This window comes from Thamnophis sirtalis, unplaced genomic scaffold (genome assembly GCF_051295495.1).
Source record: "Thamnophis sirtalis isolate CommonGarterSnake01/CBP01778 unplaced genomic scaffold, rThaSir2_p1.2 scaffold_6, whole genome shotgun sequence".
Lineage (NCBI taxonomy): Eukaryota > Metazoa > Chordata > Lepidosauria > Squamata > Natricidae > Thamnophis > Thamnophis sirtalis.
This window is the reverse complement of record NW_028261386.1, coordinates 60,713,264-60,737,457: the sequence shown is the minus strand read 5'-3', so window position 1 is coordinate 60,737,457 and position 24,194 is coordinate 60,713,264. Positions and strand designations below refer to the sequence as shown.

The 24,194-nt window shown below is 39.7% G+C and overlaps 1 protein-coding gene across 1 annotated transcript in view; it reads left to right on the top strand.

Annotated features, from left to right (window-relative positions):
- TTC27 (tetratricopeptide repeat domain 27) overlaps positions 1-24,194 on the top strand; it is a 93,129-nt gene that overhangs the window by 60,631 nt on the left and 8,304 nt on the right. Inside the window, exons 13-17 of the mRNA XM_014058983.2 lie at positions 5,148-5,375; positions 9,908-10,006; positions 11,397-11,449; positions 16,152-16,317; positions 17,362-17,559. Of these exons, the coding sequence (XP_013914458.2) occupies positions 5,148-5,375; positions 9,908-10,006; positions 11,397-11,449; positions 16,152-16,317; positions 17,362-17,559 (744 nt within the window). The remainder of the gene's footprint in view (positions 1-5,147; positions 5,376-9,907; positions 10,007-11,396; positions 11,450-16,151; positions 16,318-17,361; positions 17,560-24,194) is intronic.

Genomic DNA, 24,194 nt, shown 5'->3' with positions numbered 1-24,194 from the left:
AAAGACACTGGAGGGGACAATATTATAGCTCATTTCAAATTTTGGGGCAGGGCAAGGAGTCCCACAGAATAAAGACAAGGCCTGTCCACTGTTGTTCCAGAACACAGAATAGGTCATGGGAAATGGGTTTTGGGTGAGTGGCAGGTGTAGCTTCCTAATGCAGATGCAGTTCAAGGGAGGTAACAGATTCTTCTTTGTTCAGAAGTAGAGAGCTGTCCCTCAGGGTTGCTTTAAATCAAAATGTAGCACTGAACAAGGGACGGGTCATTTAATTGGCCCCATCCTGTTCTGTGATTTTCTGGGTCAAGGCAAAGGAATGGAGAAATAAGGGAGAAGAGAGAGCTACATGAATATTCTGATATGATTCCTCAAAGTAATTTGATGGATTTGGGCTGCGTGTGTGTATAAATCATTTCCAGATTGGTTTGCAGGTGTCATCTTGCTATTTTTCTCTGATATTATCCCTTGTTTTTCACTTAATTCTGTACTTTTATCCTAGTTTTCTTTTTTAAGCATTGTTCCTTTAGCAATCTGTATATTTTGATAGGATATCATGTGTTAGAGTTAGACCTTTATTCAGAATTAGATGGTTAATGACCTGTGGTGGCGCAGTGGTTAGAATGCAGTACTGCAGTTTACTTCTGCTGACTGACTGCTGCCAGCAGTTTGGCAGTTCGCTTCCCACCAGCTCAAGGGTGACTCAGCCTTCCACCTTTCCAAGGTCGGTAAAATGAGCCAGATTGTTGTTGCCGGTCATATGCTGACTCTCTAAACAGCCTCTAGAGAGGCTAGAAAGCACTGTGAAGTGGTGTATAAGTCTAAGTGCTATTGCTATTAAACGCATCATAATTCTTGGCTCATGATAATTTCAATTTCTCACCAACATTGAATTGTATTACTGCCATTGTCAAGATATGTGAAAGAGCCTGGCGCTGATATTAATCCATAGTAACCTCAGCTGTGCTACATTTTTTAAAGTGCTTAGAGGGTTAATATTTTAAACAGTGTTTTTATTGCACAGCTCTAAACCTCATAGGTTTTTTTTAACAATATCACTGCACGAATTAGAAGCTCAAGATATATATTTGCAGTATTTCCAAGTTTCCTATAGAAAGGAACAGTGAAATGAAAAAGGCAGTCTGAATATGAAAAATGCTCCTGCCCAATTGCTCCCAATGGACTGCTGATTCAAATTCCATTTCTAAACAGTGCTATAGTTGGAATGTGTACCATAGAACCATAAGGGCTCTATGTTATCCCTGGTATTTGGTCAGAGTTAGACCGTGCTGTGGTGCCACAGTAATCTAAAAACCACTTTCAAATGTTTAGTGTGGGCTGCCAGACACAGCACTTCCTCCAGCATCTTTTACCAACCTTCTAGACTGTGCTGGATGAGAAATTAACAAATATTTAGGATGTAACATCCTGACTGTTGCAGACCACCAAAAGAAGACATCCAAATTCTGTGATCTTTAAAACATTACATAAAAATACACCCCATACCATCCCAATAATCCCCAAATGCAGGAACTTCAGACTGTTTGGAAACCAGACAGGAAGTCATAGGCACCCATCCAATGTCATCTACATCCACCCAATTTTCTTTCCAAACAACTAGGTATGAGGTACAACAAAGTGTACATTTCCATACTTCAGACATCGGGTGATTCTTGTTGGTTTTAAGGACATACTTATGGACAGCCATATACGTCTGCCTAACATACTGTAGCCATTATTTGCAATTCCTAAGTATGGTAATTACAAACCAAAGAATCCATGTCAATGCAAAATGATGGTGTTCTTTCATCAAAAAGTTTGTGAAAGGGTTAAAATGTCAACATGAAAATCCTGTCAATGTGAAGCTTATGCATTTCCTATTTGTTAGGAATTCTTTTTATTTGGATAAATTCAGTATGCACTGCTTAGAAATAGAAATGGCTGAAATAGAGGCTTGGAAGCAGAGCAAATCCTTAAAGTCACCCACCAGGTTCAGAGTCTCAAGCCAAGTCCACGATCTGAGCACAAATCATGGAACCAAAGTCCAAGTTTGAGAAGCAAAATCCAAAGTCCAGTCACAGGGTCAAGGCTTAATTCCAAAGGCAAGAGGCATGATTGCATTTCAGACACATGACAAGAAATGGATGAATTGTTTCCAGCATCACTTTGCTCCGCATGCTGGGCCAAATAGCCACCGGCGAGTGGAGCTCATTAAAAGGAACAAGGCTGCCTTCTCATGAGTAGGTTCGCTGACCTCCATTACACCTCTGTCCTCTCAGTCCTGCATGCCCTGGGATCCTGTGGGGAAGGCAGTTCCTCCTCATCCCTGCTGATCGGCTGCAGCTGAGCCCCTTCTACGCTCTTTGCTTCTGGTTGGTCTTCCAAGCCTCCTGGCTATAGCTCTGTCTCTAACCCTCTCTGTATCAGCTAGATTGCTCCTCCAGCCTTTCTGAGGTTTCTGGCCTCTCCTCCTCCTTTTGCCCAACCCTACTTGATTCAGAGTCCAAATGCTCCTCAGTACCCTGGTCCAAAGTTCCCCCTTGTCCGAGCCAGCTTCTGTGACATCCACTACATCTCAGCCCTGGCACTGCCAGGACAAGAGCTGCTATGCAGGTTATCCAAAAGACGTAGGTAAGGTGAGATAAGTATGTGGAAGCTGTTGCAGAGTCTTACATTCATAATGTCTATGGAGATTCTCAGTCATCCAGGTCATGCTTGTCCCTTTCTCAAGAGGCAACCAGACTTCCTGGTTTTTCTTCGAAAACATTTCGCTTCTCATTCAAGAAGCTTCTTCAGCTATCTTAAAACTAATATAAAATAATAATGGCAAACTGCTAAGCAGTTGTTAAATTCATTTAAGTATTCTCACAACAGTTATTTAACTGATTGGCTTAATTTATATTCTGTCACAGTCAAAAAGACACACAGCAGTTGACATATATCAATAAGAATAGAGTAAATCATCCATGGTAAAAGAATGCACAAAGTAGTCAAAAGCAACACAATAATCAGTCAATCTAATGATGTCAATCCCTTCCCCCAAGGGCACTGAAGCAATTCTGTTTTTAATAGGTTTACAAATCCAAAACATTGGAGGCAAACTGAATTTCTGAATTTCTAGGGAGGCTGTTCCAAAACATAGGTGCATCCATATGTGCCTATAAGCTCCTTACCCTGCAGAAGTATGTGAGGGGAGAGTGGGGTATCATAAATAGGTTCCCAAAGTATGTCTTAAGCTGGACAATCAGAACATGGGGGAGAAGTTGTTCCAGCAAGTATTCTAGTGCCAAGCTATGTGGGGCTTTAAAGGTGGCCTTCTTGATCGTATGTTACAAGCAGCGTTGACCTGTCCATCAGGGAAGAGAGGAGGGTGGCAAACTGAGGGAGATGAGTGAGAAACTGCTGAATTAGTGCCATCCAAATTTAAATGTATATAGGAAGAATTGTATTTTCCCAAGTGCTTCGTTACCTTCTTTTATATCACTCAACAAGTCAAGCTTAGCAAGGTTTGAGCCACTTGAGAATGTGTTCCTGTGTTGTATTGAACAAATATATTACCAAAGAATGATTATTTCTCTTGCCAAATAATCTTGTAAATTTCCTCATCTTTCTGATTGGGCTCACTCTGGCTTTCATCACTTTCGGCTTGGCGATGCCAAGACAGAGGATGACATTTTCTCAATCCCTGTTAACTGTACCACCGAGCTAGGTCCTATTTTTTCCCCTTTGGAATTGGTAATGAATTCACTGCAGCTTTCGTTCCGGGTCAACTTAGAAAATGTAGTTTTGTGAATCTGAACATAAAACGTTATTACTATGCTGGCCGGCTCTTCTAAAATACACTGACATAAATTTGAAAGCGTTTTGCAAAGATGGGATAAAGAAGCAGCTCCCAGTGCATTTTTTTTTTTTTACCTATGAAATGTTTATTTACAGTGCAGACTGTGGCTCTGAAGCAGAAGAGAAAACAAGAAAAACAAAAGAGTATCTGTAGATTTTTAAATTCTTCACAGGACTAGCATGCTGGGGTTTGTTTGTTTCTTTCTTTGCAAACTTTAATAATTCTTCCTGACAAGTAAGTCTGGTGCAGATGGTGCAGTTTTCATCTTTAATAATCCTTCTGTTTATTTTGTAGGTTTGCATCCCGTTCTCTGCTTGTTTTTCTTCCCTAGTTGTCGTACACTATATTGCCAAAAGTATTCGCTCACAACTGAGTCTGATTATGTGGATGGGTGAGCAAATACTTTTGGCAATATAGTGTAGTTGCAAAATGTATTTTAGGGCCAGCACATTTCTGAAACCCATCTTATTAAGGGGCAATATAACTAAGATAGAGTCTAACAGTTACAGATACCACCCTGTTTCCCTGAAAATAAGACCTCCCTGGATAATAAGCTCTCCCCGAAAATATTTAAATGCATGCACAGCTGGTCCCCACCATTTCCTCTAGTTGCTTGCCGCACAAACAACATGAGGTGAGGAGACAACATGGGGGGAGGAAAGGGAGGGGGAAACATGCCCCATGAACCCCACACACCATTACCTAATGGCAGCTCTTGCAACCCTAGCCATCGCGCCCCTTCTGTCATGCTAACGGCCATTGCAAAAAGAGGGACAGGCCCAGCGACGTTCAATACAGCAGCAGCATGTGTTGACTACACTCGCTTCCTGCACCGCAAAAATAATAAGACCTCCCCCAAAATAAGGACAAGCCTTTATTTCAGGGGTCAAAAGAAAATAAGACCTATAATACCATAACGATATAATGGATTCAAAGCTAATAGGAAGTTCTGTTGATACCTGCAAAAGGAGAGTAAGTCATGTAACTGAAGGTGCTACTCCAATTCCTCCTAGTAAGACTCTTGTAAGTCATTTTATTTGTAACTTCATTTCAGTGGTTAGTTTTCAATAGTGACTTGAAAGTGGAACGATTACTAACCAGCATCAGCAACTTTAAATGGGTGCTAGGAAGGGGGTAAGATAAGCACTGTCTTCTGCAACAATTTCTGGCCTTTCCAGTCTAAGATCTTGTAGAAAATTGAAATAAATTACATTTGTGGCTAACAGTAGAATGCTAGCAGTGCCTGAATTCTAGGTTCCTCCTTCCATTTCTTCTTCCATTCTCTGTTTTCTTTTGTTTTTCTCCATAGGCAGAAGAAATTTTAAGACAGGAGCTAGAGAAGAAAGAGACAGTGGGATTATACTGCCTGCTTGGAGATGTTCTTAAAGACCATTCATACTATGACAAAGCTTGGGAACTGTCCAATCACCGCAGTGCCAGGTCTCAGCGCTCAAAGGGCCTCCTTTATCTTCGCAACCGGAATTTCAGAGAATGCATAGAGTGCTTTGAGCATTCAGTAAAGATTAACCCAATGCAGGTAAGCAACTTCAGCTCCTTAACAATTTATAACTTGGTTTCATAAATACTCTGTCTGATTACTGAAGCTCCGTAACACAGAATTTCTTTGGTTCATGGAGTTCAGGTGTCATACATTTTGTAAAGAAAAAAGCATAAGTCCAGGATCATCGCCCCCTTTTCAGTAGATAACATCCACAAACATTTTTGATGAAAAAATTAAATTTTGATGCTGTTCCTTCAGTTCTGAATTCAAAGCATTCAGTTCAGAGTTTGCCATTATCTTGCAGTGTAGCGCTGAATATCTTTTCTCAGCGTTTATTTCCTCAGTGTCCCCTGGGGGACCATTTAGGAAAGAGCCGCCTCTACCTTCTTCCCCTGCACCTTCTTGAAGGTGAGAGACAGGTGTGCCTTGACAGCATTTTAAGACTAAAAATACAGAAAAGTATATTGAGAATACAACTGCCATTTGCCTTTGTGGGCAGAAGATTTGAAAGTGTGTGGGGGGGGAGGGGCAAGGAATGTTTCAGGAAACAACATTCTTGTCCCCTAAGGAGATACATCTGGCGGGACCCAGAAAAAGGGCCTTCTCTGTGGTGGGTCCCTTCCTCTGGAACATCATCCCTTTGGAAATTACACAGCTCCCCCCCCCCCCCGGCACCTTTTCAGAAGGCTCTGAAGATGTGGTTCTGCCAGTGGGCCTGGGGAAATGCAGAGCGGGATGGAGCCCATTAAATGGCTGGTGTGTGTGCTTGTTGCCAGGGTGTGGGAATTGGGGGGTTATTACTTTATTTTTTTAAAAAAAAATATTTCCTGTAAACTTCCTTGACTCTCCTTGAGTGAGTAGGCAGAAATATAAATAGATACAGTAATATATATATATATATATATATATATATATATATATATATATATATATATATATATATATATATAGTTTATCAGCATAAATATAACATATATATATATATATTACTATCATATATATATATTACTATCATATAGATAGATAGATAGATAGATAGATAGATAGATAGATAGATTGATAGATTGATAGATAGATGATAGATAGATAGATAAAGAAACTAAGTAAGTAAGTAAGTAAGTAAGTAAATAAATAAATAAATAAATAAATAAATAAATAAATAAATAAATAAGCAAGCAAGCAAGCAAGCTATTAATGCCATCTTCTTAAAGTAGCTCCCAGTCTGAAAAGCAGGAACAAGAGTTTTTGGAGAGAGCTTTAATTCATAATTAATTATGACTAATTAATAATTCTATTTTTGTGAGGATCTTAGTATTAACCCAATTTTTTTCACAAATACATTAACATCTCATGATGGCTATTGAGATTCAGGGGGAAAAAGCTTGCTACCAGAACCCTTTCTCTAAAAGTTGTGGTTATGAAAGGCCTCTGGTTTTTCACAACTCTGAGTGATTTAGCAGATCCCATTCCATAATTGCCTCCGGAAGTTATGGCTTCTCTCACTCTGATATTCTTCTGCAATTCTCTCTCTGTTGGCCCTCTCTAAGGCCTCCTTCTGAAATGTGCAAAGATAACTTAAACACATTTCCTGCAGTTCTGTGGCATACCCTTTTTATCATGGGAAAAACGCCCATATTTCTATAAAATTACTCTAATCCTGTCTCTTCTAAGAAGATAGAAAGTGCAGAGAAGAGAAAAGAAATGCATTTCCCTTTAATCTGGATTCCATTTCCAAATAAAACAGCCTGAGAAAAGTCAGTTGTCTGTTTCGTAATTAAGGTGATTGAAACAAGCTTCCTTCTGATGGATGCTGAGATCAGTTCAGGAGTAAAAAAGTGGTATAAATCCACAAGGAACTAGAACCACTTCAAGTCCCATATTGTAGAATGAGAGGAAAACCTACAAATTCTCTTCTCTGTGGAGGGCCTTCTCTGTGGCTGCTCCGGCCCTCTGGAACGATCTCCCTGTGGAGATTCGGACCCTCACCACCCTTCAGGCTTTCCGCAAAGTCGTTAAGACCTGGCTGTTCCGGCAGGCCTGGGGCTGATGAGTTCCCAGCCCCACTCGAATTGTTGTGGCTGTTGAGGAGTTTTAATCTGTTTTTTGTAATTGTTTTGTCTTGTTTGTTTTTTGTATTACCCCCTCCCCTATGAGTTTGTTAGCCGCCCTGAGTCCCCCCGGGAATAGGGCGGCATACAAGTTTAATAAACCAACCAACCAACCAAATGTTACTGCCTTATAGTCTACATCAGTGCTACCTGGCATGGCTAGTAATCTGGGATGATGCATTCCATATAAGACCTAATCCTTTAAAAAGAATAGTTAGGTGGTTCCATGGAGTGATTAAATCATCACTGATACCTGTATTCATTCTCCCTCCCTCCCTCCCGCCCTCTCTCCCTCTCTCTCTCCTCCTCTTAATTTTTCAGTGGTATAATTTTGAACATCTCAAATTTATTTTCAGATTCATATTACTATCTACTATTACTATCTACTATTACTATTACTATTACTATTACATATTACTATTACATATTACTATCTGCAAAGGTAAGGTGCTGACTAGTGGTGGGTTCCGGATCCTGTTCCAACCAGTACGGTTCGAACAGGCCCGGCGACGTCCACATGGACGTCTTACTGCCTCCGTGAGCTTCCATGATGCTCCAGCTTCTCAGTAAGGAAACCGGTAAGGAGCTCGGGTCCTCCGGAGCGCCATACAGGAATGGTATCCGGTGCTCTGGGCAGGCTCCGATATGCCTGTACCAGGGTGTACCGCCTGCAACCCACCACTGGTGCAGACCCTAGGGCAGTGATGGCTAACCTTTTCCAGACTAAGTGCCCAAAGTTCTCATGCATGCCCGAACCCCCAAAATGCAATGTGTGCATGGGCCCCGTGCATATGCCTTGCATGCGCATGCCCCCCCCCGCATGGACAGCAGTGGTCTGATGACCGACTGGCCAATGGGAAGTGCACGCTAATGCGCAGTGGAGCTGAACGAGTGTGACAGTTCATGTGCCTACAGAGAGGGCGCTGCGTGCCACAGGTTCGCTATCACGGCCCTAGGGCATCAGTCCAATTCCATGATAATTACCATGAATTACTATAGGATTTCATTGTTTAATTTCTTGATGTGAAAGGATGCCATAACCTAGCTTTACAGTGTGTAGATTATAAGAAGCAATGACTTTAAAAGCTGACATAGACAGCAGGAAGATGAAAAGAGGGATGGAGAGGGAACTGGCTAACACACACTTGTTCCATGGCTTATATGTGAAGTTTTATTGCAGAGAGTAGACCTGAAACTTCTGGTTTATTTCTGTATGATTTCCAATAGATATTACTGTAAAGGGTCTTTTTGAAAATTCTAAATAGCTTCACAATAATAATAAGATAACATCACTTTGTTCTAAATTAAATTGCTGAAGAAAAGTATAATGCTTTCCCAAAAGTGCCATTGAAGTTCAGGTTTTTTAGAGCAAGCTTCTGGAACCAGAGCACTTCTAATTTTAAATGCATGTTTGTGATTTGGCTCAAGAATCATCTAGATATTGGTGGATCTGACTAACCTGAAACCTGCCTTTTCCTGGTTTATTAGATCCCGGTTGTTATATCTGAACCAGGCCGTTTTACATATAAAATGTTAGGCTTTTCATTATGTAACTTGAAATTGAAAATATATGTAATGTTCCCTTCTGGGGAAGCCAGCTCTGCATCTAGAAATTTATGCTTCAAATTTGTCCAATGGGGAAATCTACATTAAGTCATTTTCAAGGAATGAGGAAGTGCAGGGGGCGTCTTTTTAATGGACCCATTTGTGCCCAAGTATGTGACTTTAAAAATAAACCTGGATAGTTACTTAGTGAGACTACAAATTCCTTTGAAGTTACAAAATTAAATGTCCTCAATTTGTTTATATCTGATTTACAGGTTCCATTTTATTTCCAAACATGCTATGATATCATGTACATTATACAACACACGCTTGAAGGGTTGAATAGTTATATAGCTACCGACTTGCCTTGAAGGTTTATGCCATCCATCCCTTACTTACAAATAAATGACTGAGGAGAATTTTTCCTCCTCAGCTTTTGTCCTTTTAGTTTGTGAGCCCAAACAAGATCAGCCTGATCTTGCTTGTATAAATATTTGCTATCTGTTATGAAGAGAAAACAAACCTAAACTTCTAGAGCCAGCTGAAGTTTGCCAAATCATTGTGGTTCTCTTGAGTTTCTTTTCATCAGGATAATGATCTGGGAGAAGAGAACAGGAAAGATATCCAGTTACCTCTTTAGAACATGTTCCTGGTCGGTTTATATCAAAATTTAGTTGCCACTGTTATCCTACAGCAGTCTATCTCAATTTTGGTAACTTGGCAGCATGGGGAATTCTGGGAGTTGATTTTAAGGTGGTTGAGAAATAATGTCCTACAGTTTCTTAGTCCTCCCCATTTCACGTCCGTAATTCTCAGTCAATATGGTCCTAGCTATCTTGTAGTCTACGCATGAGGCAGGGAGATGTCAAGTTGGAAAATGCTTCTTTGATCCATTTTGTTTTATTTCTCTTTCAGTTGGGGGTGTGGTTTTCCTTAGGTTGTGCCTATTTAGCATTGGAAGATTATGAAGGTGCTTCCCGGGCTTTTCAGCGCTGTGTGATGTTGGAACCTGATGTAAGTAAATGAAGGAAAAGCAGGTGTGCTTTGATTAAATAGCCTTTTATTATCATTTCCTACTTTTTATGCAATATGTAAAGTTGGTGGATCTCTGTATGAGTTTGAGAGTTTAAAAAAAAGGTTCACTGCAGAAAAAAAGCAGCAGTTAACCATGCAGTAATGGTTATAGAGATGGTCCTCGACTTACAACCATTTGTTTAGTGACCATTTGAAGTTACAATGGCAGTGAAAATAATGACTTATGATCGTTTTTCACACTTACAATCATTGCAGCGTCCCTGTGGTCACTTCAGATGCTTGGCAACTGGCTCACGTTTATGATGTTTGCAGTCTCCTGGGGTCATGTGATTATTTTTTGTAATTTTCTGACCAACAGAGTCAATGGGGAAGCCAGATTCACTTAACAAGTGTTACTAACTTAACAACTTCAGTGATTCACTGAACAGCTGTGCCAAGAAAGTTCGTAAAATGGGGCAAAACACACTTTGGGGCTCAACTGTGGTCATAACTCAAGGACTATCTGTAGAGATCAATTGAGTTCTTTAGGTTTCACTATACCTACCCAACTACATAGTGCATATATGTTACAGAGTGTATTACCTGTGCCCTAATTATGTACAGATGCACTGTATATGCATGTACAACATGTGTTTCAGTTCACCAGTTATACATGTACACCTATGTAATGGACAAATTTAAAAGTGCCAAATGTTTACAGGGTAGCCAAACCTTTTAAAAAGTTTGTGTTCTCATATGTGATGTTGTCCATTAAAACTGAAAAACATACTTTAAAATTCCTAATTTTTTATTTTTATATTTTGTTCCCTACAGTTTGATTCTAGAATTCTAGAAATTTAATGATGGTGCTCACCATTTGAAAGCTTCCTCTTCCTTGGTTTTAAATGCCTTTTTTTCTTTCTAAATAAGAAATAAGATATTGCACCATAATTCTTAGGTAATAGTCTTCTCCCCCCCCCCTCCCCCCCCCATTTTGTAAGATGTTACCAGGTCTCAGTTGTACAAAGACTTTCCAAAATCATTATTTGAGAAACAATAAAATATTCTGTGGCCACATTGCCATTGCTTATGTTGGGGTGTTGTTCTTCTATCAGCATCTGCTGCTTGCATCAGAACCTCCTTCAGGGTCTTTGAACTTTGCATAACCTAACAGGTGTCAGTGGTACATGCTTGAAACTCTCCTCTGATAAATGGTTGGTTTGCGCACATTAATAGATGGTATAAATTCAATATTTGTGTTTGCATAAATATCAGCTAGTAGCAAGCGGCATTGCTTGTGGACAAAAGTGTGCTTATGTATTTGCTTTTAAATGTTTATCCCTTTTGTAACAGTTTAATGTTAACCCTTGTGTGTGTATTCTGACTGTAGAATGCGGAGGCTTGGAACAATCTATCTACGGCATATATCAGATTGAAACAGAAGTAAGTGCTTCAAAGGGGTTTTGTAATTCTCCCTTCCAAAGTAAACAGCCCTGGTTTCCTCTCACTCTGGCCTTTCCGGAATAACATTCAGCTTCTGAATACACTGCCTTCAGAATCCTCTTTATCACCACAAACCCAAGCTCTCTCATTTGGCATTCCACCATAAATATCATTAGAATGTCAGAGATTATATCGTGAAAAAAAAACTTTTGGAAAGAAAGGCAACTCTTTAGATCTCACCGCACTCACAAATGTTACAGTAAAAAAATTTATTGCATGATGTACAATTAATTAGGATTTTAGGTTCACAGTGAAGCTAGTAGTGGGAGGGCTATCTGTACCTGGCATATGTTTTTTATATACGTATACTTATAAATACCATGTTTTCCTGAAAATAAGACAGGGTCTTATTTTCTTTTGAACCCCGAAATAAGCATGTGGCTTATTTTTGGGGAGGTCTTATTATTTTTGAAGTTCAGGAGGCAGCGAGCGTGGTCACCTCATGGCTGCTGCTGTGTTGCAATATTTTCGGTGAGGGCTTGTTTTCGAGGGAGGGCTTATTTTAGCGCATGCGCTCAAAAGCCCGATTAGGCTTATTATCCGGGAAGGGTATATACACATACGTACATACATCACATATATACAATACAATTAGAAGAGGCATTAGCTCCAGATGTGCTGATATGACAAAACATTACTTTCAAATTGGTTTTGGGTGGGAACTATAGGAATTTAGTGCAATAAATCTGGAAAAAGGACCAGGCAGTAAAGTATTATAGAAGCACCCACATCCAGGACTGTACCCCATATCGTGTCTTCCAGATTTGTTGCATTAGTTCCCATAGTTCCAACCCATAACCAATTTGGAAGTAATGTTTTGTCATATCAGCATATCTGGAGCCAATGCCTCTTCGAGTTCTATTGTACAACAACATTATCATTGTCATTGCAGGTAGTCCTCGACTTACGATCACAATTGAGCCCAAAATTTCTGTTCCTAAGCAAGACAATTATGTGAATTTTGCCCCATCTTGCTACAGTTGTTAAGTGAATCACTACAGTTGTTAGGTTTGCTTGTCAGAAGGTCACAAAAGATGATCACATAGCTCCTGGGACACTGCAACCATCATAAATATGAACCAGTTGCCAAACATCTGAATTTTGATAATATTATCATGGGAATGTTGCAATGGTCATAAGTGTGAAAAACAGTCTTAAATCACTTTTTTCAGTGATGTTGTAACTTCAAACAGTCACTAACTGGACTGTTGTAAGTCGAGGACTATCTGTACATTTCATGTTCGCTGACTAATCTGACTATTTGCTATTGAGGTTTAATATGTACTTCAGGGTCCTATTTTTGCTATGAAATAGTTCAAATAATGCGCTGTGGCAAGAGAAGGAGACTACTGATATTTAAATGCATAGCACCATTCTTATTTAAACCAGGATCCTATCCTAAAACAAGACTGCATCTTATTTAAAACAGGTGATATGGCTAATGATTTGCATTTGCAGTGTTGTTCCAATATTCATTGTGAAAATTGGCTGTCCAATATTAAGTGTATCTTTTCTTTTTCCTAGAAATGTACCTTACATAAATCTTATGAGTTGACTTGATATCTTAATTTTGCATGGTTGTTTCATTTATGTAACAATAATTTGGTTGGATATCTTCTTGATAAAACGGCTTTCAGTTTTTCAGAAAAATAACTCACTTGTCAAGATAATTTTTGCTGCTTAGACTGTGTCCCATTAATCTTCTGCTTAAAGGAATGCATCTTCAGAAAACAATCTGAAGTGTATTTTTTATCGTGTTTTTTTCTTTACATCATGAAAAACAATTTATCAGCTTTCTCAAAAGAAACTAAAAATGAGAAAACCAGTAGGGAGCTTACAAAGTATTGTATACACAGGAAACAAATTGCTAAGAGGGTGCATTGAACCAAAAGCCATAAATAAGTTCAAGAGGTCTTCAGACGTATTTATGGAATAAGCAGACTGAAAGATGCAGTTGCCTCAGAGATTTCAGGGAACAGAAAATAGATGCAAAGAGATTCCAAGATGCTCAAGTGTCCTCTTGAAACAAATGTCCTTTTCAGCAACTTTCAATGTTAATATAGAAATAGCCTAAAGAAGCTTTCCAGCTAATCGCCTCTTTAGAAGTAATCATTAGATATCTTTGAACCAATGCCTCTATTTGCTCAGTCCAAACTAGTTGTGATACAGTAGTATGACTGGGGAGAATCTGATATTCAGCTTAGTTGTTAGGATAAAAGTTCATCGGCTGCAGCTCCAGATTTTCAGATCAGTGGTGGGATTCAAATTTTTTTACTACCGGTTCTGTGGGCATGGCATGGCGGGCGTGGTTTTGTGGATGTGGCAGGGGAAGGATACTGTAAAATCTCCATTCCCACCCCGCTCCAGAGGAAGGTTACTGCAAAATCCCCATTTCCTCCCGATCAGCTGGGGCTCGGGAGGCAGAGAATAGATTGGGGGTGGGGCCAGTCAGAGGTGGTGTTTACCAGTTCTCCAAACTATTCAAAATTTTCACTACCGGTTCTCCAGAACTGGTCAGAACCTGCTGAATACCAACTCAGATGCCACAAGACCATGACTCAATTACAATGTGTTTCAAAAGACTATGATTATGATTATCATCTAATCATCATCGTCTCTATTCTTTTATTTCCTGCCTTAACAATATTTGGTTAACACAAGGCAGCAAGCATACCTCCTATTTTCTACATAACAGCAAACCCATGAGGTGGGTTGGTTTGAGAGAGAGTGACTGGCTCAAAATCATCCACCTGGATTTCATGCCTAAGGAGGCCTAGAACTCACTCTCCTGGTTTGGCAAGTAGCATAACTACCATAACCAGACTCAATCTCAAATTCCAGGATGGCATGGTTTGGGACAATATTTTTTCCTGGTTTTGTTACTATATTTGGTTGCTTGTTTGGTTTCCTTTTTGAACAATTTGTCCAGCGTCCCATGGCTTTTTTAAAAAGTTCAGATTTTTCGGTCGGCTGCGCACGTGGCAAGAAAACACTGCGCAGCAGTTTGCAACTGCTGCACAGTGATTTCTACTGTCACAGGCTCCGGAAGCTGGAGAGGTCCTTTGCAGGCAGCTAGAATTGGCCGCTCACAAAGGATTTCCCCGGACTTGTTTTGATGAGCGCGGGGCGACTGATGGTAGTTTGCGCCGGCCGCGCCCACTCAAACTATCGTCAGTTGCCCCATGTGCAGCAAAGCAAGCCTGGGGAGGTCCTTTGTGGGCAGCCAGTCCTAGCCGCTTGCTCCTGGTGCTGCGGCTGAAGTGAACCCCCAAATCCCCCGCCACAATTAGAATAACTGCTGCCGCCTCCTCCTCCTCCTCCAACAGCACCACCACATTTGCTGCCCTATGCTGCGGCTGAGGTGAAACTGCCAAGCTCCCGCCAGCGCCCTGCCCGTGGCAGCAGCGCCTCCTCCTCCGCTCGGAGCACCTGAGCTGGGCACCGCATTACCCCTACTGCCTCCTCCTCTGCCGTGCTTTTGAGAAGCCTTTTTTTCCTGCTCCCCCCCTCCACTGCCTTCTTACTGACTCCCACGGCCTCATGGCTCCTCAAAAGCACGGCGGAGGAGGAGGCGGTGGCAGGGGTAATGCGGTGCCCAGCTCAGGTGCTCCGAGCGGAGGGGGAGGTGGTGGCACTGCTGCCACGGGCAGGGCGCCAGCGGGAGCTTTGGTCGCTTCACCTCAGCCGCAGCGCCGGGCGGCAAATGTGGTTCTGTTGGAGACGGCAGGGGTAACATGGTGCCCAGCTCAGGTGCTCCGAACGGAGGGGGAGGGGCAGCGCTGCTGCCACGGGCGGGGGCGCCAGCGGGAGCTTTGGCGGCTTCACCTCAGCCGCAGCGCTGGGCAGCAAATGAGGAGGCAGCATATAGACTAAATTTTTAATCAAGACACACACACACCGGTCAATGGTGTCCCGCTTTACCAATGTTAAAATCTGGTCACCTTACTTTAGGCTAGCAAAAAATGGCTCTGTGGCTTTCTCTTTGCTAAGTGAGGAGAAACAAATTAAATTGATACACAATAACCCAGGAAGTTCTGACAAGTATTCATCTTAGAAAGGTTTAAACCATTGTGAAAGAATTCCAGTGACTGGATTAGTGAAATCAATGTTCATGCTTTTGTGCCTTTTTCTCTCTCCCAAAATTATACAGAACATGTTGTTGAGGTGGTCCTCTCTTTTGGGCTAGGAGTCTGGTTTCCATTTCTATTCAATATCCTTCCATTTGGCAAAGAACAAATTTGATATCATGTTGTTTTCCTCTGAGGTGTTAGAGCCTTCACAGCTAAAGGCAGGTGTGTGTCACCTGTTCTTAATATGAATGACCCCACAATATGAGCGAATTCAATTATTGTGTCTTCCATTATGGACACCTTCTAAATGATTTTGTTGATATGCTTCATCAGCTGTATTGGATCCCACTAGAGGAAGTATTTCTCACATCACTGTGATTATATATAAAAGTCCCCCTCCCAGTTAATGATGGCTTTGTGGCAGAGTAAGAAGTTTTGTTCACCACTTTTCTTTTCAATATGACAAGAAAATAAAAAGCTTCTAAATGAACAACTGGGGAAGCCTTTAATGGAAAAACAATTTTATAATTAATTAATGCTTGCTATTTTTTCTTTTTTCTTTTTTAAACTAGAATTAAAGCATTCCGGACTCTTCAGGAAGCTCTCAAGTGTAATTATGAGCATTGGCAGATTTGGGAAAATTACATTCTAACCAGTACCGATATTGGAGAATTTTCGGAAGCCATTAAAGCTTATCACAGGCTTATGGACTTAAAAGAAAAGTATAAAGATGTCCAGGTACGACGCCAATCCTTTTTATTCATGTGTCCAATTTTAAACAATGTGATTCATTATGAAGAAGAATAACTTAAAGCATGATAAGTATCTTAAGTTGCCTGTTTTAGAATTTCTTAGAAAGTAATTAAAAATATAACTCTTTCAAGTTGCATCAAGACCAAGTAAAACGATCCTTTTCAACAGCATAAGCAATGGATACCTCTCCCGTCAGTTCTGATGGGAGGAAGTAGCAGCCTTATCCAGTTTAGCCTTTCTTTCCTCAGAAAATACATATACTTATGATCTCCACTAATCACCACAATTGCAAAATTTCTTTTTTTTCCCTTGTACTTTCTTTGTACTTTTCTTAGCATTTTCCTTCTTTGGGGAGCCTTTAGCCCTGTGGCCTGAAAGTTAACAGTATACTACCCAGGAATTCCTCAGGCCTGTCACCTCAAATGCATATAATGTCGTCAGTTTCTATCTTTGTAGCATCATGCACTTTGCCTCTGTTCCAAGAACCCCTGAAGAGGCAAGCCAATGCAGTGGCTCATGAGTAACCAGATGTGAAGTGGATGTTTTATAGCACTGTGTGTGTGTGTGTGTTCCTTTAGACAGTACAGGCATTGGAGGGGATGGAAATCAGCCAAGCTAGTACTTGATCCTTCCACCCCCATTCATAATGGATAGATAGCATTCCAGATTCCATACTGATTTTGTCTTTTCTAGTGCAAAGGTAAAAAAAAAAAAGTATGTTTGTGCGGGGAATGTAGGATGGTACTATTGCAGAAACACCTCCTCACAGGAGGCCTCACCTCCTCACCTTGTATTGTTTGCACAGCAAGCAACCAGAAGAAATGTTGGGGACCGTCTGTGCATGCGTTTAAATATTTTCAAGGAGGGCTTATTTTGGGGGGAGGGTTTATTTTAGCACATGCGCTCAAAAGCCCGATTGGGCTTATTATCCGGGGAGGGCTTATTGAATGATGTATTAACAAACATTTTGGAAATTCCACTCGACTTTATGGGAGTCAAACTATAACTAACAATTTACTTCTCTTTAAGGTGCTCAAGATTCTGGTAAAAGTAGTCATGGATGAAGTAGGTGACCGAAATGGGGAGACAGCCAAAGGATTAAAGGGAAAACTGCAGGCCCTCTTTGGCAGAGTGACTTCTCGAGTAACAAATGATGGAGAAATCTGGAGATTATATGCCAGGCTTTATGAAAATGGGCAGAATGAGAACTACGAAGACATAGAAAAGGTAAACCTTAATGGCAAAATATGCTTCTCATATTAGAAAAGATGCACATGTGTTTTCATGTTGATAGTAAGGTTTTGGATGTATCCTTTGTGAGAATATGATTGGCTCATGAAATATCCTTTGCTCGAATTTCACATTCCATTAGCAGCTCTTTGTTTCGTAACTTGATTAGCAAGTCTATTTATTTTAAAGATTGATAGAAACAGAAAAACAATTAAGGGAGCAACGAGATAAAATAACAGGCTTTTCCCTCTCTCGCATGAAAAATACACATTCATGCAGAGATCAATTTAATAATTTCTTGTGATTCCAGACTTGCTTAAGATAATTATTCATTTAGACGTACTAAGTACAGAATTTATTAGACATAGGAAATGGTCTCTCCAGTTTTTTAATGTTTCATTCTAGCGTTCTGTACCTAAGTGCTAAATATTACTTTTAAGCAATATGTCTTTTGCAGAATGATTTATACATTTCAGTCTTCCTTTGGAATTCCAATAACTGAATCATTATCTCAATGCAGCAGTCTTTGGCGGAAGAGAATGTTTCCAATTATTAAACTGTTACCACTTAGTATAAGGAGAATAGAATCCCAAGTATGGAATCGTTTATTAAGCTGTTTGATGAGGTCAGTCTGGTCCTTTAGCATTACCGACCCACAACTATTGTACTGCAGCTGTACCTTTCTCTGATGAGTGTGTGAGACACCCTTCCTCCATATAGGGAGAGGACTGAAAAAACTATAGAAAAAAAAAGAACAAAGATAAGAAAAATGAGTGATAAGCAGACATGTGAGTAGAAGAAGATGCTTAGCAGAATACAAAAAATGGAAAGGAAATATAATAAATAACATTAGAAACACTAGGTAGACATGGGAGTCCTGTGTGGGAGATGAACAAGAGTTTAATCAGGAAAAAGAAAAAGACAAGGAAGGTTTGCATGTGTTTTACTATACAGTTTTTTTCAATTCTTTCTCCACTATATTACTTTGTCTCCCTTGCAATCATATATTTCTATTTCCTTTGTCTTTTCTTTTCTTGTGGGTGCAGGGGAGTACATACTTGCCATGAGGAAAGGGGTATTTTTTTTCTCCCTGTGTAATTTCTTATCTATTAGTGGCAATCATACAAATGTATTGTCCTGATTTTAGGCAAACATTGGGTGGTTACAATCTGAACGAGGCAAAATAAAATTATTCACTATTCCGATTGGTTTCCCTTTCAAACTGTAGAGCATCTCCTTCATAACCTAGTACCTTGATGCCAAGCCTATGGCACGCATGCCAGAGGTAGCACGCAGAGCCCTGTCTGTGGGCATGCACACTGTTGGCAGATGCTCTTCTGTTTCTGGCACGCACATGCGTACCGGCCAGCTGGTATTTGCGAGCGCCGGAAAATGGCCTGAAAATTGGCCAAAAATCAGGCTATTTTCCAGGCCAAAAACAGCCTAGAAAACAGCCAAAAAACAAGCATGCGTGTGATGGCCAGATGGTCTTTGGGTTTCTGGTGCTCGGGCATGTGCACCAGTGGTGGGTTCCAGATGCCGTTGCAACCATACCCAGTGTCCTCCACATGAACACGCGCAGCGCACGTGCACACCCACATAGCACACTTAGGCATCTTACCGTCCAGCGTCACACAGGCACTGTACTCTCGTGCGCGGAAGCGCCAAAGAGTTTAAAGACAGGTAAGGAGGGTGGGTGGGCCCTCCGGAGCACCATACTGGAACGGTATCTGGGGCTCCGGAGGGGCTCCGGTATGCCCGTACCGGGGTGTACCGCCTGCAACCCACCACTGATGTGCACATGCTTGCACGCACATTCCCGTTAGGGCACTTGGTACTAAAAAGGTTCACCATCGCTGACATAGTAAATAAAGTTACTAGGTGGTATTTTTCTTAATCTAGAAATTCAATATATTTTCTCTGTAATTTCACTTTCACTCCCATTTTCAATGCATTCCAAAGCTACATTTGAGACAGCGGAATTGCTGAAGCCATTGGAAGAGACTTCCCCATGTAAGAGAGGAAATAATAAATATTATTTTAAAACAAGGAGTGTTTCTGCTTGTGGCCTGTTTCCAATGTTACACAAGTGAACTTCTACTGATAAAATAATTTTTGCATTGTTCTCTCCCTACCCGACCATTGTATCCTCCATTATCCACTAAATCAACTCCAGAAATCTCCCAACCATCTGGAGAAGATTTAGGTATATGTGCAAACAGCAGGAGAAGTCATCCATTTTGTTGGCAGATGTTGTTCCCACAAGTGGACAGACATAATGGTTTATAGTTTTATCTTTCCTATAACTGATTAACATTCATTTTATGGGCTAATGGGTCCTCTTAGTGAGAGACATTCAATCAGAGACTTGATAGGCATTTGTAAGATGTTTTATTTGTAAATTAATTTTTATTTTTGCATTGAAATTTTCTTATGGACTAAATGGTCTATTTCAACTCTTTGGTTCCAAAAAAACCTTCTCCTTCAGATGTATAATTTTAGAACTGCAATACTGTCAAAACATTGTTTCATGATCTTGGGTTTATGCTGGGCAATACTTCCCTAAATATCAGTGAAACCATTGACCCAGGCAATATATCATTCATTCCTTTTTGTGAATTCTTGGGGGAACATTATATAGAACAACAAAAGACTCCACCCTTGATTTGTGAAAATATTTTTTGCACTTAGGACTATTTTGACATTTGTGCAAGGAGGCACAGAACATAAAGAACAGGACTAGTAGTAAACCCACATAATCTGCAGTGAACAATGTAGACTCCACCATAACAAAGAGTGGACATCCTAAAAGTTGACATTGGTCATGCATGTACCCAATTAATAAAAATAACAGGTTGCAAATCTTGAGCATGAATTCTCATAATTACCATTTGAGAATGAAATTTGTAAGTTTTTCTTTATTTTCCTTTATTTATTTTTCTTTATTCATGCTTGCTACATTACCTGGCTCAGAAACTGAGACTGGGAATGGAAACAAAGCTTATTTCTATCTTGTATACATATAAGTCACCTAGAAATATTCAGTAGTACATCAGATAGTGAGCTTGAATCTATTGAAGGAGTGTTTTGTAATAGCAGAGAAAAGTTTTATTCTTGATTTCTTGCATAGAAACTACATTATGTTTTAATGTTCTATCAATTGAGCTGTCTCCCTGTCTTTGTGTTTGTGAGCATTCAATAATGCCATTGCTTTACTGAAGCTATTCCAATATGATTAGCTTTCAGTATTGCCATACAGCCCAGCTTTGGATACAGCACTAAAAAATATTATAATAGACTTTACAGGTGGTGGTCAGGTTATGTTCAGTGACTATAGTTCAGCGACTATTCCAAATTGCAGTGGTGCTAGACAAAGAGGACTTATAACTGGTCATTGGAGTTCCAACCATTGCAGCATCCCTGTGGTCAGATGATTGCCATCCAGGCATCCAGCTTGTGATTATGACATTGCAATGATCTGTGGTTGTCTGATTGCGATTTCCAATATTCCCCTCCAGCTTCCCACAAGCAAAGTCAATGAGAAATGTGTCAGGAAGTCAGAAGTCACGATCCTCTGATGTCCTTACTTAATGACCCGCACAGTCAATGCTTAATGGTGGCATCCCAAACTGCTAAAATTGTCATTGCTAAGTGATGCAGTCATGTAACCCCATTCCAGAATTCTTTTCATACATGAAATAAAACCAAAATAATTATTAAGATGTTTAATAATTTAAAACAGTCATTTTTATTTCTTTCAGAAATAGAGATCCTCAACTAAGTAAATCACAAACTTGGTTCACCACAGTACCTCCATTCACTGAATAAGGAATTTTGTTTTAATTTTAGTTTTCTTTTTGTTGTAGCCCTTACATTGCCCAGAAAAAAAATTAGAAAGCTTTCTAAAGCAGTAATGAATAAATCAAGATAAAGAAATAGTGAAAAAGTTGAAATATGCACATTTGTTCTTGTGATGTGATGTTGATTAAATGTTGTGGCATCTTTATCCACTGCCAAAGGAAACCAATAGCTAAACCATGTGCTTTCCACTGAGGCTATCTATTTTGGCTAAACGATTCTCTGGTTTTTTTTTTCCAAATTGCATAAATCTCGCATAAATAACACCAATTTCTCACTTCAGAACTCAAGATTCAAGATGAATCGTTTCCTTGATGTGACTTCAGTCTTCTTGTTTTAAACTGTTGAGTTCTAGTATCCCAGCAACAAAATATAAATTAATATTATTGCTAATTCATGATGACTAAAGAGAGCTTGTCAGGCCCAAATATAAACAGTTCCCCAGTTTAATATAGAATAATACAAAACTTCAAAATTGCACTATATACTCATAAAAGCTTCTAAAAATTTGAGAACTCCTCTCCCATCCCCCTTTTTTGACACTGAAACTGTAGGTTTGCTAAAATATCTAGGGGAATAACACAACTTCTTAAAAATAATAAGTATCATATTTTAAAATATGCAGAAATCTCCATTCTCATAGATACTGACCATTAGATCCCACAGTGACATGAAATATAGGCCAGGGTTATCAGTCCTTCACTAAGTATTAAAGCATAGTATTAAGATAGAGAAAGAGGGTTAAGAATGGTGAAATCCAAATGAAATACAATAGAAGGGGAAATAATATAAGGTGAGCGATATCGATTGATGATTGCTATTATAAAAAACAGGAAGTTCCTGTTCGTACTGTATTGTATAAATGTTGTGTACGTCTTATTTTTGTGTGTGTGTATTATACATGTTTTTTAATAAAAATCTTTATTTAAAAAAAGAGTGCAGAGAAGAGCAACAAAGATGATTAGGGGACTGGAGACTAAAACATATGAAGAACAGTTGCAGGAACTGGGTATGTCTAGTTTAATGAGAAGAAGGACTAGGGGAGACATGATGACAGTGTTCCAATATCCCAGGGTTGCCACAAAGAAGAGGGAGTCAAACTATTCTCCAAGGCACTTGAGGTTAGAACAAGAAGCAATGGGTGGAAACTAATCAAGGAGAGAAGCAACTTAGAACTGAGGAGAAATTTCCTGACAGAACAAATAATCAGTGGAACAGTTTGCCTCCAGAAGTTGTGAATGCCCCAACACTGGAAGTCTTTAAGAAGATGTTGGATAGCCATTTGTTTGAAACGGTATAGGGTTTCCTGCCTAGGCAGGGGGTTGCACTAGAAGATTTCCAAGGTCCCTTCCGACTCTGCTATTGTATTGTATTGTATTGTATTGTATTAAATTTAGTAATCTAATTGTGGGGAGGTGGGTCTTTTTATTTGGTTTTTCTGAATCAGAACTGACTTGATGAACTAGCTCATAATTTTCCACATAGCTCCAGAATCATCTAATATCTGACGCTGAATTGTGCAAGAGAACCCTTGCATGTTTCCACATTTAAGGCCCACCTCATATCTCCTGAAAATACAGGTAGTCCTCGACTTATGACCAAATTAACCCCAAAAATGATGTTGTTAAGTAAGACATTGGTTAAGTTAGTTTTGCTAACCCCATTGTATGACCTTTCTTGCCACATCTGTTAAGTGAATCACTGCAATTGTTAAATTGGCTGTTAAATGAATTCAACTTCCCCATTGAATTAGTTTGCCAGAAGGTTGCAAAAGGGGATCACATGACCCCAGGACACTGCAACTGTCATAAATATAAATCAGTTGTCAAGCGACTGAATTTTGACCACGTGACCATAGGGATGCTGCAATAGTCATAAGTGTGAAAAATGACCATAAATCACTTTTTTCAGTACTGTAACTTTGAATGTTCACTAAATGAACTTTTGTAAGTCAAGGACTACCTCAACTCTTTTGGTTAAGAATGCTATACTGTGAATGCTTCACTTAGAGTCAGATCAAGATATATCCAATAGGACATTTTATTTGAAGAATCTGGATAACTAACCTGTGCTATGAGATCATCAAAACTCTTCTGCCCACTACATAGTAATATACTATGTGATGGTGTGGTCTCTTTGCAAGTGCATGTGTGCCTAGAGATATTGAGTGCATGAAGGGATCCCTAGATCTATACTTCTCATGCAGTCTCCTTATCCCTTGGGAGAGCCATTTTGGTTTGTTTCCATTATCTACTTTATACAAGTTCAAGTCCCCTTTGGTTTGGTTTGAATTACAGAGAAAATATCCCCACTTCTTTTTCTCAGGAACTTAATTTGACAGGACAATTCTAAAGTTAACAACCTTTAAAAATGAATGGGTTAATTGAGTAAAGTCAGAGGTTTTTTTTTATTACCTGTACAGTATTAAGGCTAAGGAACTAAATAAGTGTTAAAGGCAATGGAGAAAAGTGACAAATTATCATTAATCTTACAGAATGGCTAATCTTCCTGACAGAAATACACATCCGTACATGCACAAAATTCATATAGGGATAAGGATGCAGAGAAACAGCTCAGATCAATCTGTAACATACAGAAAATTATAATAATCTGAATTAGCTCCACATTTTCCTAGGTAATTATTTTCTGATGATTTTCCAACTTTCCTCTGGGTTGGGCTGCTTTTCTTATTTGGCAGAAATTAGACTGAGAAGAGAGCCTCTTTATTCTTGGAACGAAAGACAAAATATCAAAAGCCAAATCTGAACTTCCTT